The 17,702-nt window shown below is 26.9% G+C and overlaps 1 protein-coding gene across 2 annotated transcripts in view; it reads left to right on the forward strand.

Annotated features, from left to right (window-relative positions):
- Positions 1-1,527: 1,527 nt before the first annotated feature.
- LOC107441286 (calcium and integrin-binding family member 2) overlaps positions 1,528-17,702 on the forward strand; it is a 22,994-nt gene continuing 6,819 nt past the window's right edge. Inside the window, exons 1-5 of one of the 2 annotated variants that reach the window (XM_071178481.2) lie at positions 1,528-1,823; positions 4,772-4,806; positions 7,006-7,123; positions 10,679-10,826; positions 16,290-16,485. In XM_071178481.2, the coding sequence (XP_071034582.2) occupies positions 1,773-1,823; positions 4,772-4,806; positions 7,006-7,123; positions 10,679-10,826; positions 16,290-16,485 (548 nt within the window). In that variant the 5' untranslated portion in view covers positions 1,528-1,772. The remainder of the gene's footprint in view (positions 1,824-4,771; positions 4,807-7,005; positions 7,124-10,678; positions 10,827-16,289; positions 16,486-17,702) is intronic. The other variant, XM_016054495.4, reaches the window with a different exon arrangement.

The following is a 17,702-nucleotide window of genomic DNA, read 5'->3' on the forward strand; positions in this document are numbered from 1 at the left end:
GCAGAAAAAAGTCAATGGTGTAGGAGAAAATATAAAAGAATGCATTTATATTCGTTTTAAAAAATGGTAACTTCCAATTAAATTTTTAAAGGTAAGGTTTAGACATTGTCATGGAAAATAAGTACTTAACCATATAGCAGAATATTTCTCAATAGGAGAATAAGATCTTTATATATTTAGCCACAAATTATATATATATTGATTTCATGCACACATGCAAAACTGTATAGATTGACTGGATGATTGATTTATATGAATACACAAGTCACTATAAATTCACAATTTTACTTAAAAAATACAGTTTTGTTAGCCCGGATAGACAACATAAACTTGATTATATATTCCTGATTTTCCGTTTATTGTTTTATTTAAAGAGATTTAATTGTTTTTTAAAAACACGAAATTTTTTCTCTTTTGTGTACAATTTTTTGCTTATTCTGGTAATCCTTGCACTAATTCAGTAGCATTGTTCTTAAATATTATTTAGACAAATAAAATGTCTAATAGAACTACTGGAATATCTAAAAAAGGAAGAAATATGATTTTTCTACATATTATTTTTATTCAAGCATGGGAAACAGTATACGCACGAACCAATTCAAATTAAATTCAATTATTTAAGGAAAATATTTATATAATATCAAACAAATGAAATAAATAATGAAATGATAATGGGAATTGTAATGAAAAACAACAACATTTTGTTTAGATTTTGACACAAAAAATGAAGAAAAAAATCATTGCAAATTTTTAAAAAAGTTAACAGCTTAAATTTATACATTTCTCCCTCATTATAACTTTTTCTATAACACGAGTTGAACAGCGGTCTAATTCTGAGTTTACATTTTTCAATCTTCACCTCCGTAGCCTTGCAATTTTGAACGCAACCCAGAAGACACAAGGAAATCAAGCATTTTGACAAACTAGCCTTCATGGAGGATTTTTTTATGGATCTTACCCGCATTAGCGTTGCATGACGAAGAAAACCACGATAGCATTCCATTCTTAACCTGACAGCAAGGGGACTCTAACTCATCCATCTGCCACTGAGGATGTTTTTACGTCAACACTGTGGACGGTGCAAGAATTTGGAAGAAAACGGAAGAAAAATTCATATCAACCAGTGACCATTGGGATTCGAACTTAGTTTACATCATTGTTTGGAGAATGCTTTATCCCCTGAGCCACCACGGCGTTAACACTTCTATTAGTTAATTCTATCAGATGTTAATTTTTACACAAGTCTGCCTTAAAACTTTAATATTCTTAAAACAATCATCATAAATATGAATGTCGATAAAAAAGCAAACTTATTGTGTAACTTTTGATGCAAACAAATCTTAAAAGAAAAAACTAAAATCAGATCAAATTAATATCAAAATTGATTAGTTTAAATAAGAAATTTGTACACTTCTATCAGAAAATATCTCATATAACCTATTTATTCACAAGAACGTACTGGAATTTAAATATACTCAAAATAATCCAACCATAAGAATTGGAATTGGAATGCATATATATATTCCGAGATGCGAGTTTATTTTTATCCTTAAGGGTGTGGTGCAAATTAAACTGCCCCGCCAAAAATGCGAAGCAATGGACAACACCCTTAACTGTCTCTACCATCTTAAGAAGTAATCCTGAATTATTACCAACTTCATGACGTAAAATCCTTCTGTTTCTCGGCCTCTCATCTTCTCAATTCATGCAATTATAAGAATATATTACAATCAACCAGACCATTTTTCCAGATTCTTCTTGCAATTTTCCTAATGGGAAATAAAGTCGCAACATTTACAGAGGAACAACTGGAAGATTATCAAGTAAGATGTCTTATTTTTTTTCGTTATTTACTATAAGAAAAGTAAGCAATTTAATCTAAAGTATAGGAATCAATGAATATAGCATTTAATATTCTTTCATTATTGTTTGTATTACAGGAAATTATTAAATTACTTTCAGTGGATTTGTCTTAGGTTAATTATTTAAATAAAATGTTTAAGTATTCATTAATTAGCTCATCTCAATGATATTTGACATTAATAACAAGCGCTTTATTTTCTTTGTAGATTTACTTTATCACCTAAATACTCCTAAATATACATTTTCTGAAACTCTCCTCATTTTAAATATATCGAAAATTGTTTAACGCACACCGAAAACACTTATCGATTCAAATAATTTTTTAAATTTCCTTTAAAGGAAAAAAAAAGATGTAAAAAATAAGATGATTAGGAAGTTTCAAAATTTATCTTTTTTTTGAAACTCCTTTGAAATTCATTTTTGTAAACATTAGACCCTAAATTTCTAAAACTTTGATGCCGACAGCAAAGTGAAGGTAATTTTTTCAAAGCTTATTTATTTTGAGAAAAAGATAAGTACTTTTTTTATTCAAAAACGTTTATATATCGAAATATTGAAGTCTTATAACTTTAAAATGTGTATGAAAAATATTTTTATTAATGACTGTCCTCACAATTCAGTAGTACAAATACGTTGATAAACCTGTTATTTAAAAACACTGCTAAGAACCTGAAAACAAGCCTTACTTCAAAATGTTATACGTAAGCGCATGTTTCAAAGGATAATTTACAGAGTAGTGTTTGAAAAAAATATTCAGGATTGCAAACTATTTTTTATATATGCTGATTATATGTATTTAAATATCTGCTGAATAAAAAAGCACAGCAAAGTCTTCACTCCCATCTCTTTAAAGGTCTGGAAAAACCATATTTTTGTATATCTCATACTCAAATTTTATAGATGGATCTCACATTTCTGGAATGATTTTAACATACAGTCATCACCAACAATTAAGTTTGCTAATTATTTTCGGTCAAAAACGTAATCAGCATTTATAAAGTTGACTGCCTGATGATAAAATTTAGGCATGCATGATAAAGTTGCGTGGGAAGAAAAACTTCAAGTCAAGTTTATCAGAAATTGAGGATGGTTAGCTCAATTGATGCAGATATTCAATCATTATGCAGACAGTTTAAGTTACGTGGTTTTCACTTCTTTTAAAATATTATAAGATTAAAAAATAGCGTATTCATAGAATTTTTTCTTGCTCATCTGTTTGACGTTACACTAGAAAAAATAGAAGCATATATATATATATTTTCAAATTTAATTAAACCGCATAAAACTATCGATGTAGAAATGTTACTTTTTCAAATCTTTTCTAATAAATTATGGTAAAAACATCATTTGGCAATAAATTTTTAAAAATCAGTGATTATAGAAAAAAGTGTTAAAATTTTTTTCACGATGGAAATGCCCCATTTCAAAATCTTCAATTATTTATTCAGATATCACACTTTGATATTTCTCAAGCAAAAGAATTTTCGTATTATTTTAAAAGGCATTATACAAATTGTTTCCCTGCATAAAATTGCTCAGTTAAAATTCTTTAATTAAAAGAATTTACTAAAAATACTCAAAACTCTTTTCCTTTCCTTGAAAATTTTAAAGAAATAGTGAAAGATAAAAAGCAATTTTGAATAGATTCTGTTAGCTTCAAAAAATTTTTTGTATGCACTTTATTAAATATTTTTACATGAAACTATTTTCTGCTTTCATTTTACTCTTTCTATTTAAGTTAGTTTGGACATAAATTTTTAGCAAATTATAAAATTGGAAGAAATCAGTATAAGATATGAGTTATACAAAAAATTGGTTAAATGTTATCGTAAGTTCTTATGCTGTTTTTTTAATTATTTGCAATGCATACCTGTATGTTGAAGGGTTCACTTTTTGGTCGAATTATTGTAAACCAACATAATAACTACAATAGTATATTTTTAAATTGAATTTAATAGGAAATCAAATAAAATAAAACTTATAAAAATAGTATTAAGTTTATCAAGTCATTTTTTTACGATTAAAACTTTTCTCCTTGCATAAAAGCAAAATTCAATGATAAAGGCAATAAAGCAAATTTCAGTGCAGTTTTTTTTTCAGTTCTCAAACTATGTTGAAGAAAAATAATATTTACTAATAAAAATATATAATTTGTCTTCTTTTACATTATTTTTATAGTAAAGTTCATATATTTTGGTGCAACTTGTTCAATGTTTCACACATGGAACTTGCATCGCACATTGTATCACACACTGAACATGATTAAAAAATTTTATGAAATAAATCATAATAGCTAAATATTTCATTTTCTTATTAAGTAAAGTTGATTAATTTTTTACTTAAAAACAAATTCAAATAAATTTTTTAAGAAATTTAAAATTTGGAGTTTTGGTGATATCGGTAATTTGTAAGAATTTTTGAACTGAAAATTATATTATAATGTATAAAATATCATATCTCTTTTGATAATTATAATACTCTCATTCTCTGAAATTTATAATGGTATAAGCACATAAAATCAGCTTATTAATTTGACAAATACGAATATATTATAAGATAGTCTTTGCTTAATTTATTCATTTGAGAATCCATATAGTTTGACTATTTCAATAAATTTAAATATGAAAATTCGTGATTTTTGGTAATTGTATAATTTTAAATCTTAAAAGCACAAAAATACAAGAAAAAAGGGAGAACAATAAAAATATTAGATATGTTTTAAAAATTATAAGATGGTCCATTCATAAAAATTACAAATCTGTAAATATAAGATTCTACTTCAATAATTTGGCTGATACAAAGAATGTAATTATATTCATTACAATGTTTTTTACTTGAAAATGAGAAATTTTAATTGAAAAACTATCTGAAATTAAATATAATTCTGAAACAAAGTTTCATGTTTTAGGACTGCACATTTTTCACTCGAAAAGAAATATTAACGTAAGTATAATCACCTATTATCGATTTCATACATCGTAGTTAGAGGAAAAAGAAGCTTAAATATATGCTTATCTAGATGAAGAAAAAACTTTTTTTTCGCACGTCTTCAAATATTTTAGATCCAAGTATTCTGTTTTGAAGCTTTGTCTTAATACTTAAAAATTACGTCGTATATATATATATTATAAAAAAACTGCTATTGATATTTAAAAATTATTCGTTTCAATTTTTAAAAAGATTTTGAAGTTTTCAAAAAGAGACGTTTAATGAAAAGATGCTAATTTTAACTTTCAGGATATTTGAATTGTTTTCTGAGTAAAAATTTAAGATCAAATGTGTCAGATTATGGTAAAAGTTGCCATGTTTCTTGTTCCATGAGAACGCTAAATAGCTTAGTAATACCATAATACCGGTAGAGGACGGTATAAATACCATTAATTCGGTTAAATTTACTTCTCAGTTTTGTATCGTTCACTAAATGCGAGGTAACAATACCTGTATTTTGTAAATTAGAGTTTTAAGTAAACCATTAATAAATAAACATAAAAATTACTAAATTAATATTTTAAATATTTTGGTTTTAATTACCAGAAATATGTTTTTTTTCTAGAAATGTCATTATCATCCAGCACGGTTCTGTTACCAGAATTTTTCTCTTCGCGCATTTGTCATTGCCTGAAACTATTAGATCTGAATGCATTAATTTAAAAAAACTGCATGATTTGATGATCATGCAACTTAAAAAAAATTTCTTTATAAAAACAGTATTTAATTCATTCAATATTAATTTTCACTTTTAGAATTTTCAATTTGCAAAACCTCGTTACCTGAATGTTTTTAATTTTATTATAATAAATTAAATCTGCAAAAAAATATTTATTGAAATTCTATGTTAATGTGGATTTTTGAAAAACAGACTTTTATTGGTGTAATGTAATCTTAACATTCAAAATTTATTATTGTAAAATCTCATTTAAAAGAAATAGTAAAAATTTTAAAATTTCGCATTTTTTTTCTATTACAAATCATATTCATCATTACTTATACATTGAATTTTTAAAAAAGCATTATCAACAATCATTTGCGTTTAAGGGTTTGAAAAATATGATTTTTATAGCTAGTGAAAAGTTGAAAAGGAAATATGTAAACATGAATTTCAAATTTGTGTGCATAAAATTTTCATGCATTTGAACATTTTATGCAGTTATATTTCTTAAATATATATTCATACAAATTTCCTTGCAATTTACATTTACTTATTTTTTAGTAAAATTTCTATATTTTTATTGTAACTCTGAAATTACATTTATTGCACTTTCAAAAGATTCAAATATTTATTTTCGAAATTTCTTGAAACAATTTAATTAGAAAAAAAATCTTGATGAAAGTACCGTACTGTAGAGAAAATACACTTCTGTTAAAAAAAAACAACATAATTCTAGTTTTAGCCATGGTTAACATCAACAATCCATCTTCAAAATATAATGGTTAACCTCATATATAATATAATAGTTAACCTCTTATCAATAAATGGTAAACCTCATCAAACCATCATTTCAAAGAAACAGTTTTCTTAGTATTGAAACTTTTTAATTAGTTATTAGTTACCTCATATTGAATTAATTAGTTATTTATCCTTAATTTTTCATATTAGTTTAAAAGAAATAAAATTAACTTATGGATAATGACGTCACCGATTTAATATTCTGAAGAAGCATACAAAACGGCTCTATTTTGTTGACATTTGCTCTCGTCTACGTATTGATTTTAATATAAAATTTTTGAAGTCAACCGACTTTCAGTTAACTGAATATCAAATGCAAAAATTACTGACATTTGTGAAGATAAAAGGACCGACACTCAGACTGTCAGCAATTTTTACCGTGGAATTCGTGTTTATTGGAACTTGTTACGAAACAAAAAAATAATTATATTGTAATTTTTACAGTAGCAGTTTTCATAAAATCATTGAATTAATAAAATTAAATAAATATCACTGTAAAAATACTGTATAATATTTAATGGTGAAAATTGATTTTACGGATGATGCACCCAGAGTGCGGGTACTTGATAACGTAATTTGATTTGAAATGCTTTACAGTGTATTTTTTCATGAAAAAAATATGAATATAATATTTTTATATTTGTCAAAAGATTTACCAACATTTTCTCTTTCTCAATTTTTATTATTTTCTGCAGTGTTTTCAAAAGGTATAGAGAATTAGACCCTCAGCGAGTTCCTCAAGTAATGACTGGTGAAGAAGCTCATGAAGTAACTGTACCCTTAGAAAAAGTAGAAAAAATGCCTGAACTAAAAGTAACTACTTTTTATCATTAACGAAAACTAATATAAGTGTGTTAAAACGTTCTTGAAAAAATGTATAATTAAGTGATGTAATTAATGATTTTTGCTCTTAAGAAAATTATAATAAGGCTATCCACCGATTTTAAGTTTGAAGTTTAACTACTTACGCAATTAAAATAACGGTAATTTTAGTATATTTATCAGCGAAATAGAACCAATCGAGTATTTATTAAAAATTGTTCAGATTTTTGGTGCTGAAAAGATTTATTATACAACTAACAGTTCATAACTTATTTATTGTTATTATTTTTTTACCATTTATTACTTGGTAATAATTCAAGACATCTTATTAATATAATTAATGAATTTTTATATGACATTTTTTCTCCAAATATTTAAATAGTAAAAATAAAACATTAACAAGTACTATTTCTGTTAAAAGATGATAATTGTGTCTGATGTTTTTTTAAGGTTAAGTACCACTGCCCGGTACGCATTTGCCCGGTATACCCTATACTGATGTTTTTTTAAGGTCAAGTGCCATTGCCCGGTATGTATTTTCCCGATACTTGGTGTATACCGGGCAGTGGCACTAAACCATAAAAAACATCAATGTAGGGTATACCGAGCAAATGTATACCGGGCAAATGTAAATGTATGGCCCGATACTCCAAACACTGATGTTTCTTCTGATCTATCGTCAGTAAGTATTAAATTTTCGAATAAATGTAATTATATCCACGAATAAATTCATATCAAATCGAATGTAATAAATATTTCGGACATTCACCAAAGCGACTATGTGATTATTGACATTCACCGGTGAATGTCAGAAATAAGGGTATTTAGCAAATATTTCGGACATTCACCAAAGCGACTATGTGATTATTGACATTCACCGGTGAATGTCAGAAATAAGGGTATTTAGCAAATATTTCGGACATTCACCAAAGCGACTACGTGAATGTCGACATTTTCGAGATTTCGGTGAAGTGAGCTGCGTTTGAATGATTTTACCTTTCATTAAAGTAGAAAAAAACACTATTGTCTTGTGCTATGTTTCATAACCATAAATTTTTAAAATACAAAATATAAAATTTATCACTTATTTTGACTCAATTTAATAGAAAGAAGAAAAAAAATAAGAAAAATATGTTTAATTTTAATTTTGCATCAAAAGGTTAAAATATAACATTCAAACCATTTTATTTAAAAATGTAAAATACTACCAAAATTAATTATTTAATTAATGAGTTTCAAGAACACTGTGTGCAAATGAATTGCAACAAATAAACTATTCTGTAATACAAAAGCCTTCGTACCATCTCCTCCCATCAAAAAAGAAGCAATTTAAATGAAATTTTTTAGACAACATAAGAATGAACATACTTGTTTATTTATTATTTTTTTACTTTTATGAAAAATTTATTTAATTAGGTTAGTGTAAAAATGTTTTCTTTAAAAGATAATGAAAGATAAAGTAAAAAAAAAAATTAGTTTTTTGTTTCAAAAAGAGCGCGTTTATTAGGAAACAACAGACGTAACAAAAGTTACAGTTTTTTATACAATAGTAGTAAGTATTATACGTAGTAATGAATATGAAATTTGACAGGAATATTGGTTTAGATTTTTTACGCTTAAAGTTCCAATATCTCTACAACTTGCATATATCTAATATATATACAACTTGCAACACTCTTTTTGGAAGATAAATGGTATGTCTTGTGAACATAAAGTTTCCTAGTATATATTCAAACAAATATTCTATCGCTTATTTTAAGGCATGAAGTTTTCTTGACTAACGTGCTTATGAAAATTTAGTTTTTATTGCATTTCACGTATCTAGAATAACATGTTTTGTAGTTTATGTTTAGCATACAAAGGTAATGGTTTTTATACTATTTTCCAAGCAAAAGGTAACTCAAAAATTAAAGATAAAGAAATATAGTTTATTGATAAATTTTATTGTTCGGAATCTTCAATGAAAACTTTTTATTATACCTATAAAAAATCGAATAATTTTCATTCGGAGATGAGGATGTATCTTTAGAAGTGTTCAAACTTTTGCAGCAAGTAAAATTTGAATCAGTTTAATACCAAAGAAGGAAAATATCAACCATTATTTCTTTCGATGTATGTAAACTCTCAAGTGTTAAATAAAATTTTAAAATATTGTTTAATTAGAAATGGAAAAGAATGCATGATAATGAATAATTGATGTTTTATATTAAAAATTTTTCGATGAAAAGAAAACTCAGATGAAATAAGCGATGAGAGACAAAAAAATTTGCTTGGTGTAATTTTATTTGACCTACTCTATCGACACAACAGAAATTATTCCTTAATTTTTGGACATTATGAACCGAGTATTAAGGCTTATAAAGTTCTTTTCCTTATTATGTACACGTTTCAAATTGCTTTACACAAAATAATTTTAAGCATTGAAATTAATAATGAATTAAAAATCAAAGTTCGCTACTGAAACGTCAGCACTAATTTAAAGTAAATGTAGGTTCTATAAATCTATAAAAATTTACAATAAATAAATTATCCTTGAAAAATAATCTAGATAAAGAAAATAGAGGGTGCTGATAGCTTTTTTCACATATCTTATGATGAGATTATTTATTATGTTAAATACTTTATATAACTTGAAACCCGCTAAAACGTTCTCTCGAGATGTATTATTAAGAAAAGATGTATAATCGAGAAATTTTTCAAGGTAAATGCTGAATTTATAATTACAAGTATTGGTTGATTTTACCGCTACTTCTTAAGAATATTCTTCTAAAGTATGTTTATGAAAAAAGTTCATACTGAAAGGAACAGCCTAATCAGTCTCTCTGATTCCTTTGAATTGAGAATGCAGGGAATGGAATAATTCAATCATTGAATCTTCAAAAATGCAACTAGGCAATGGATAAATACGGCTCATTTTTTATTAACTACATTTAAGCTTATTAGATTTTTTTACACCTATGTAGTTATTTTCAGAAATTGTAACATCTACTGAAAAAAATGAAGAAGTTGCCAGGAACTACATGGATAAATTGTAGGTATTTTTCTGCCTTATATAAAAAGATGCTTTTTTTTTCTTCGAAAAATGCATTTTTCTAAACAGATTCTGGTTACAAAGGTAGATACATGGAATTAAAATATTTAAAATAAATATTTAGCATGTTCTTTCCTTACAACTTTATCATAATACTCTTAATTATTCAAAATTATTAAATTTTGTTTTTCGTATTTATAAATATTAAATAACATTTTATAAATGCGCAATCCCTATATACAATTACTCAGTCTTTTTCTATTTAAATTATTTAAATAGCTGCAGCATTTCTTTCTGCAGCATAACTAGAGAAAAAAAACAATGTTTCCTATTGTTAAAAACGCTCCGATTTGAAATATGCATTGTCAAAATGTGTTTTAAGGGCCTTCTTTATTCTTCCCTAAAGCAAAATCAAAATGTCAGCAATTCCAAGATGTAAGAAAATTCCGAACAAAGAATTGTATTATTCTGATACTAAGAACATCAAAATGCTTTTGCATTTCCTGTGTTTTCAGGAAAATCCTTTCAGACAGAGGATTTGTAAAGTGTTCTCAAACGATGGAAGCGGAAATTTGACGTTTGATGATTTTTTAGACATGTTTTCTGTCTTCAGTGAACAGGCTCCACGCAATGTCAAGCAAGTTTACGCATTTAAAATCTATGGTAAGCTAGTAATTATGTACAATATCGATTTTATTGATTATATTTTTATTGATTATATCTCTATTATTATACTTATGTTTTTAGAATATCGGTAAATACTCTATAGATATTAGTTTGACATATTGTATTTCTTCATCGAAATAGGCTGCCCACACTGTCAAGCAAGTTTACATGTATAAAATCCATTTTAATTGTTAGCTAGTATTTATGTATAGTATAGATTTTTATTTATTGTATTAGACTTTTGCATTTAATATGTTACTTTCTACATTATTGGTATAATCCCTATAACTATACTTATGTTTTTAGAATGTCCGTAAATATTTCATAGATATTAGTTTTTATATGTTTCCTGTCTTCATCAAAACTGACTGCACGCAATGCCAAGCAATTTTATGCTTTTAAAATACCTGATAAGCTATTATAATATCAATTTTTATTTATTGAATTAGACTTTTATATTTAATATATTATTTTCCACATTATTGGTATAATCCCTATAACTATACTAATGCTTTAGAATATCCGTAAATATTTTATAGATATTGGTTTTATATGTTTTCTGCCTTTATCGAAACAAGCTCCCCACAATGTTAAGCAAGTTTACGCTTTTAAAATATTTTATCAGCTGAGAATTCTGTTTAATAATGGCTTAAATTTACTTAATTAGATTGTCATATTTAAAACATTATTTTCTTCTTTTTAACTGGTAAATACCATATAGTTATACTAATAATTATAATTAAGGCTATGGGTAAATATTTTATCGATATTAGCTTGACGTGCTTTATGTCTTCATCAAAGCAGGCTCCACGCAATGTCAAGCAAATTTACGCTTTTAAAATGTATTGTAAGCTAATAATATAAATTTTTAGTTTTGTATAAGAATGTTATATTCAAAATATTTTTTGTGTGTATTATTGTGAAAAGCTCTATAATTATACTATATTTAGGGTAACGGTAAATATTTTATACACATTAGTTTTACATGTCCTCCGTATATTCTATATTAAAATTGTTAATTTGTTTCTACAGTGTGAACTAGTTAAATTGAGAATAAAATGTTCTGACCTTGTAAATATCTATTTTAGCTACTGTCTAATTTAACGAAATTTTTTTTTAATTCGAGAACCCTAAATACCATGGAAACGAGAATATAATATTATTTAAAAAATATTAGCAGTTGTTATTTTCCTCTAAACTTCTGAATACATTAGTTTATTCAATTAATGCAAAAATTCAATAGAAATGCAAAAGCGTGTTATTTTATCAAAAGAATTTCTTTCACTCAAAAAGCTAATTCTAAAAATAGAAAAAAAATGAGTATCAGCTTAACTTTTCCAAATTGCGAAAAGTTGATTAAAATTTACTAAAATATTGATCGTTAAGGTACACTAAATAACAAAAATAATTTAGTTAAATCATGTTAAGAATGCTGTTAATCTTTTTCATTCAGTATCTTTAAAATATAAATATGTATGTAAAGTAAACTAATCACTTTATAAAATGAAAGCTTTTCAATTCTATATTTCTTCATTTGATTCCAGATTTCTTAAACATGAGATTGATAAAAATAATTTTAGAAACAAGCATGAAACTGTAAATGTCCATAAGCTAATGGAATAAAAATACAGTAACGTTCATAAATGTTACATTATCTGATAATTTTTTTTAACAGTCAAAGAATTAAGTATCATTTGACTTTATTTTATTAAATGCAGTCGAAAACATTTCCAAAATAAAATTTTTTAAATTGCTGTACTTCATAAATTAAAATTAAAACTTTATCACTAATAAATGTGAAAGTTTTATTAATAAAAATTTTTCTTGTAATTTACTATGATTTTCTTCCTGAAATCAGGTATTATTAAAAATCAATAAGTAATTATTAATCATTGAATATTTATAAAACTCACTTTTAATCCAATACTGAATGAAAAATTCCTTCTATTAATAAATTTTGCACAGATTTTTCTAATTAACATCAATCAAATTAAAAAAGTAGCAAATCATGAAAAATTTAAACATCTCTCGAAATTTCCATTAAATAATTATATTTTACTTAATAATCATTTAATGGATTTTCAATACAGAAACTTACGTTTTCAAAGCTAACCAATCCATGAAATATTCCATCAAAATAAAAATAAATAAAATGATTCCACTCTATTACACCAAAAATAGATATTTAAAGTACACTTATTTTTTCCAAAAGCCACCTGAGAGCAAATCGAAATTCTCTATGATTTTAGAATTTAAAAATAGAATTTTCTAAATCTACTATCAATATTTTCTTATTCTCATCTTATCACGAGATATGAAACACAAACTTTCCAGTTTCGAGATATCATTTGTGTTTTCAATTTTAAAATAGGCAAGTTAAAACTTGGTGTAGAGACTATAATTTCTGTAAAAATGAAAAGATCATTACAAAGGAAAATCCAGAATTCGAAATAGAGAAAGGAAGATAAAAACTTTTACAACACTAGGATAAGACCTTTTCACAAAATATTTTGTGAAAAAATTTATACTACTTTCTTTAAATGTAGTATTTCATTAAGTATCAATGAGAAACACTTTATACACTAAGAAAAAAAAATCATGTAAAATTACCATACTGCATGAAAAAAACATTTTTACTATGAAATATAATTCTGATAATTAAACTAAAACATAGAGTCTTCAAATGATTCATTTGGAAGTTTTTCCATCCTATATGGTGCCGGTTTACCAAAAATTCTGGTTATCAAAAATATAGTTCTTATTACCCCAAATTTGGCAAGAAAACGAAACTTAAAAGTAAATTTAACCCAAATAATGTTTTTAACACGCATTTTATAACAGTATTTAATCTTTTATTTATCTAAATCTTTACCGACGAGCATCGGTAACAATCTCCGTGCCTTTTGGTGTTCCCATAGAGCCAAAAGCAAAATAAATTTTACCGTATTCCTGTAGTTTTCTACAGCTTAAGTGTGCACACTCCCTGTATTAGTACTATTGGTACCGATAACTTGCGCCAATAATCGATAATTTCAGAAAGTTCTTTCTTTGCATTTGAATGTTTATTACTGGTATAATACAGAGAGCACAAGTGATGAATTTGTGAGGAGTTCACAGCTTCTAAATAAGATAGAAGTCTTGATGTATTGTAAGAACTAAATTAGCACACACTCTGTTAAAATATTTATTCTAAATTTAAAGGGAAAAAACAGGCAATAGTCTGCCCACCAGAGTAAATGTAAAGTAAAAAAAATGTTTTACCTTTACTGTTTTGAAACTGCTTGCAGCTACTATTGCATAGAAAATAAATAAATAAAAATAGAAATAGAACATGAATACGAAACCATACTCTTTTTAACCATTTACAACTAGCATGATTTCAAAACCGTAAAAAAAATTAACTGGAGATAAGAGCAAGGCTTATCGTTAAGTAATAGGCATTGGGAACGGTAGCACACTCTTCCTGTTTGAAGTGAATGTAGGGAAGTTTATGTTTTCAACGCTGGGTCTCAAATCGCAGTTCTGTCTGTCATGAGACAGACGACAGACAGATTAGCCATATCAGCTATATTATGTACTCCGTTGCTAGGAACAAATTGGCTTTAGTTCGATAAAATTCTAATTGTTTAACCGTATCAGGTGAAAGCAGTTAATAAACGATTTTCCTCACTGTTAACAGTTTTATTACCATCTTATTTATGTTTTTTAAAAATTGTTTTGGATGAATATGTAAAACAACAATTAAATAAATTATTATTTAACCATACTTTCTGTGAAATTTCTTACAGCGCTTGTTCTAGAGAGTATTTGCAAATAAAGCAATAACCAACTACTTATTACCGACAAAAGGCAAAATTAATTTCTTTAAAGTCATTATGACTCACTATGACTCCAATCATTTGATGTTCTAATACTTACATATTATGCTTGGAGCATCTTTTATTTCCCTCGGAGAAACTTCTTTTAATCCTGTTGCTTGCTGAGCATGTACGCCTAAAAACTTTGGGACCTTTACTCCTACCAAAATAATAGATGCATTTGAACAAGTAAGAAGTGCAAAAACCCGTTTTGGTACTTTATGTAATTTTCGTCTACATGACTCTGGAAACAAGGAAAATAATCATGTGTTGGAATAATTAATAATTTAATAATCATATTAGAAAGTTATCTAGCAGTACCTTATTAGAAACAATAACGAAAAGAAGAATGTAACATATAAATGATAACATAATCAATTAGATGTAACGGAGAAATTAACATTCTGTTGGCTTGAAAGTACCACGATAATCCGTGCAAATACACGCAGATCGAATATTTTTTCTACAAAGTGACCTAGATGTTTCATGTTGCACATTAAGATTTGCATTAAGAAAAAATTATGGACAAAACTTCTAAATTACGGTAAAATATACCGAGCTTCTGGCTCTCTCGGAATGCCAAAAAATCTCGGTATTTTTTATAGAAATAAAAATAATGGTAGAGGGAAATATTGATAATGATTTTGTTGAAAGTAAAAATAAAATATGGTTACTATTGCTAATATTTTACACAGATATAATTTATTTATTGAAAATATCTACACTATGAAAAAGAATATGGTCAAACCTATCAGAATGAGGTTAAATTTACCGTGTTTCTAGCTCTATGGAACACCAAACTGCTTAATAATTTTTACCAAAGCGCCTTGCTTATGAAATCTATAAATAAGTCTCTATATAATATATTATACTCAATATGATCATCTCATTGCAAGAATGAATGAGTATAATCGTTTTTAATTATATTTTGCTTTATTGGAGACAATAATTATTCACAAAAATTATATGTTCCTTGCAAAAATAATATATACAGAATTCTAGTTCCAGTATTTCTCAATTTCTCGTATGAAACTTCATTTTGAAGAAGTTTTTAATTTTTATTTTGGTGATTTCAGGTAACACTTCTTAACAGATTTAATGTTTTAACTTGTAGCTCATGATTCTAACTCGAATGTTCTTTTGGTGTTGATTACAACTCAGTGAAAGTGTCATGCCATTGATTAATTTTTATACGCACTTAGGGGACGTCATCGGTTATTCTACACAGTTCAGTGTATTGTTAGTACAAAATAGCAAAGCATTTCTTGTACTTATTACGACATTACGACAAAACTTTCCTGAACATTAAAAACAAGCTAAAATTGCATCAATTGGGAATGAAAAAGTAAGGCCTTGAACTTAGAAACGAGAAATAATATGATTTGCCGATCAAACAAAAATACACTTAAGGCCATTCTATAAACCCCAGTAAATGACTAAAAGCCTACTGTGAGAGAAAAAAATGCAGAAAATTCCTTTTAATTATTCTCAAAAGACATGCAAGAATGGAAAAAATAATAGTCTGAAATAAGGAAGTATCAAACCATTGCATTGGATGTTTACCGATTATTTTATTTATTAATTACGTTATTTTTATTTATAGATTACGATGGAGATCAGTTTATAGGAACAAAAGATCTCGAACAAGCAGTTACAGCTCTCACAAGAGGCGAACTAAACGATGAAGAAATTTCCATTGTAGTTGAAAAGGTTTTAGATGAAGGGGATTTAGATGATGATGGAAAACTTTCTTTCATGGAATTCGAAGCAGTGATTTCAAAAGCTCCTGATTTTCTAGGGTAAAGTTTCGTCAAATCTGAAACTAAATATCAATTCTTTATATAGATAAATAAAATTGAATGGATTCAAACAAAAATTAATTGAGAGGATATTCTGTAATATATATATATATATATAGAGAGAGAGAGAAATAAAACAAGTTATCATTAAAACATGTACATTTTGAGACATAAATAATTATTTAGATGAAAAAAAAGGAAATTTTGAGAACTATTATGAACGTCAATAAGAGAAATAGTGGTGTAAATAATCGAAATCCAGTTAATAGGATTTTAAAATATTATTCCGATGCATATTTTTCCTTCAGTGTTTACATTTTGACTTAAAAGATTTAATATTGAGAAAGCGCATGATCAAACATGTCGCTTTTGCATTCTAAAGGCTTCATTTGTGGTCTCCGTGTTCACATACCTGTTTCTTATCAGAAACTCTTTGAGTCAGAGATGATTTCAAGTCTAACAGGTCAGTATATATTTTTCGACACCCTCATCTTATCTGAAGGTGTCCCACAAGTTAATGTTCAAAGTGTCATACTTTTCATAATTCATGTTTATATCGTCCTAAACATTCCACCACTTAAGGTTTTTGATGTACTTAACGTTGATAATTTTAGCGTCTAATTCTCAGGATCTGACGTGAAAGTAATCGAGCGTCAACTACAACTTACTGTAAGTAAAACTCCAAATTGGTTTGATGAGAATGGCCACACGCTTTCACCTTCCAAAAGTCCATGTATACATTATTGTCTGCAACATAGGCAGCATAATGATCATGCCATTCATATTAATAACGCTGATTTACCCATCATGATGTAAGCACAATTTTTGGGAGTAATTTTCGATCATAAGTTATCTTTTCTGCCTCCCATAAAACAATGGCGAAAACGGGTCCAACACGTTCAAACAAACGGGTTCAAACACGTTTTGAGAATAAAGCAGTTCTGCGTTGTTGCAAAATAACTTGATGTTCATAGTGGATTGTTTTGACAATGTGTCTGCAGTTTTTGACACTGTTTCTGCTTTCCACTTAAAACGCTTGGATACTGTGCATCCTACTTCCTTTCGCACTTCATTCGTGGAAAGTTTGAATGTTGTCTGACATCAGCTACCTTTAGATTTACTCCAATAAGCTTAATGTGTCAAGATGATTTTAGATTTTCTCATGTTCATCCATTTATAACATGCGTTCAAAAGTTCAAACATTCTTCCTTTCAGAA

Source organism: Parasteatoda tepidariorum, chromosome 6 (assembly GCF_982258835.1).
Source record: "Parasteatoda tepidariorum strain Cologne lab strain chromosome 6, Ptep-v5.0, whole genome shotgun sequence".
Classification (NCBI taxonomy): Eukaryota; Metazoa; Arthropoda; class Arachnida; order Araneae; family Theridiidae; genus Parasteatoda; species Parasteatoda tepidariorum.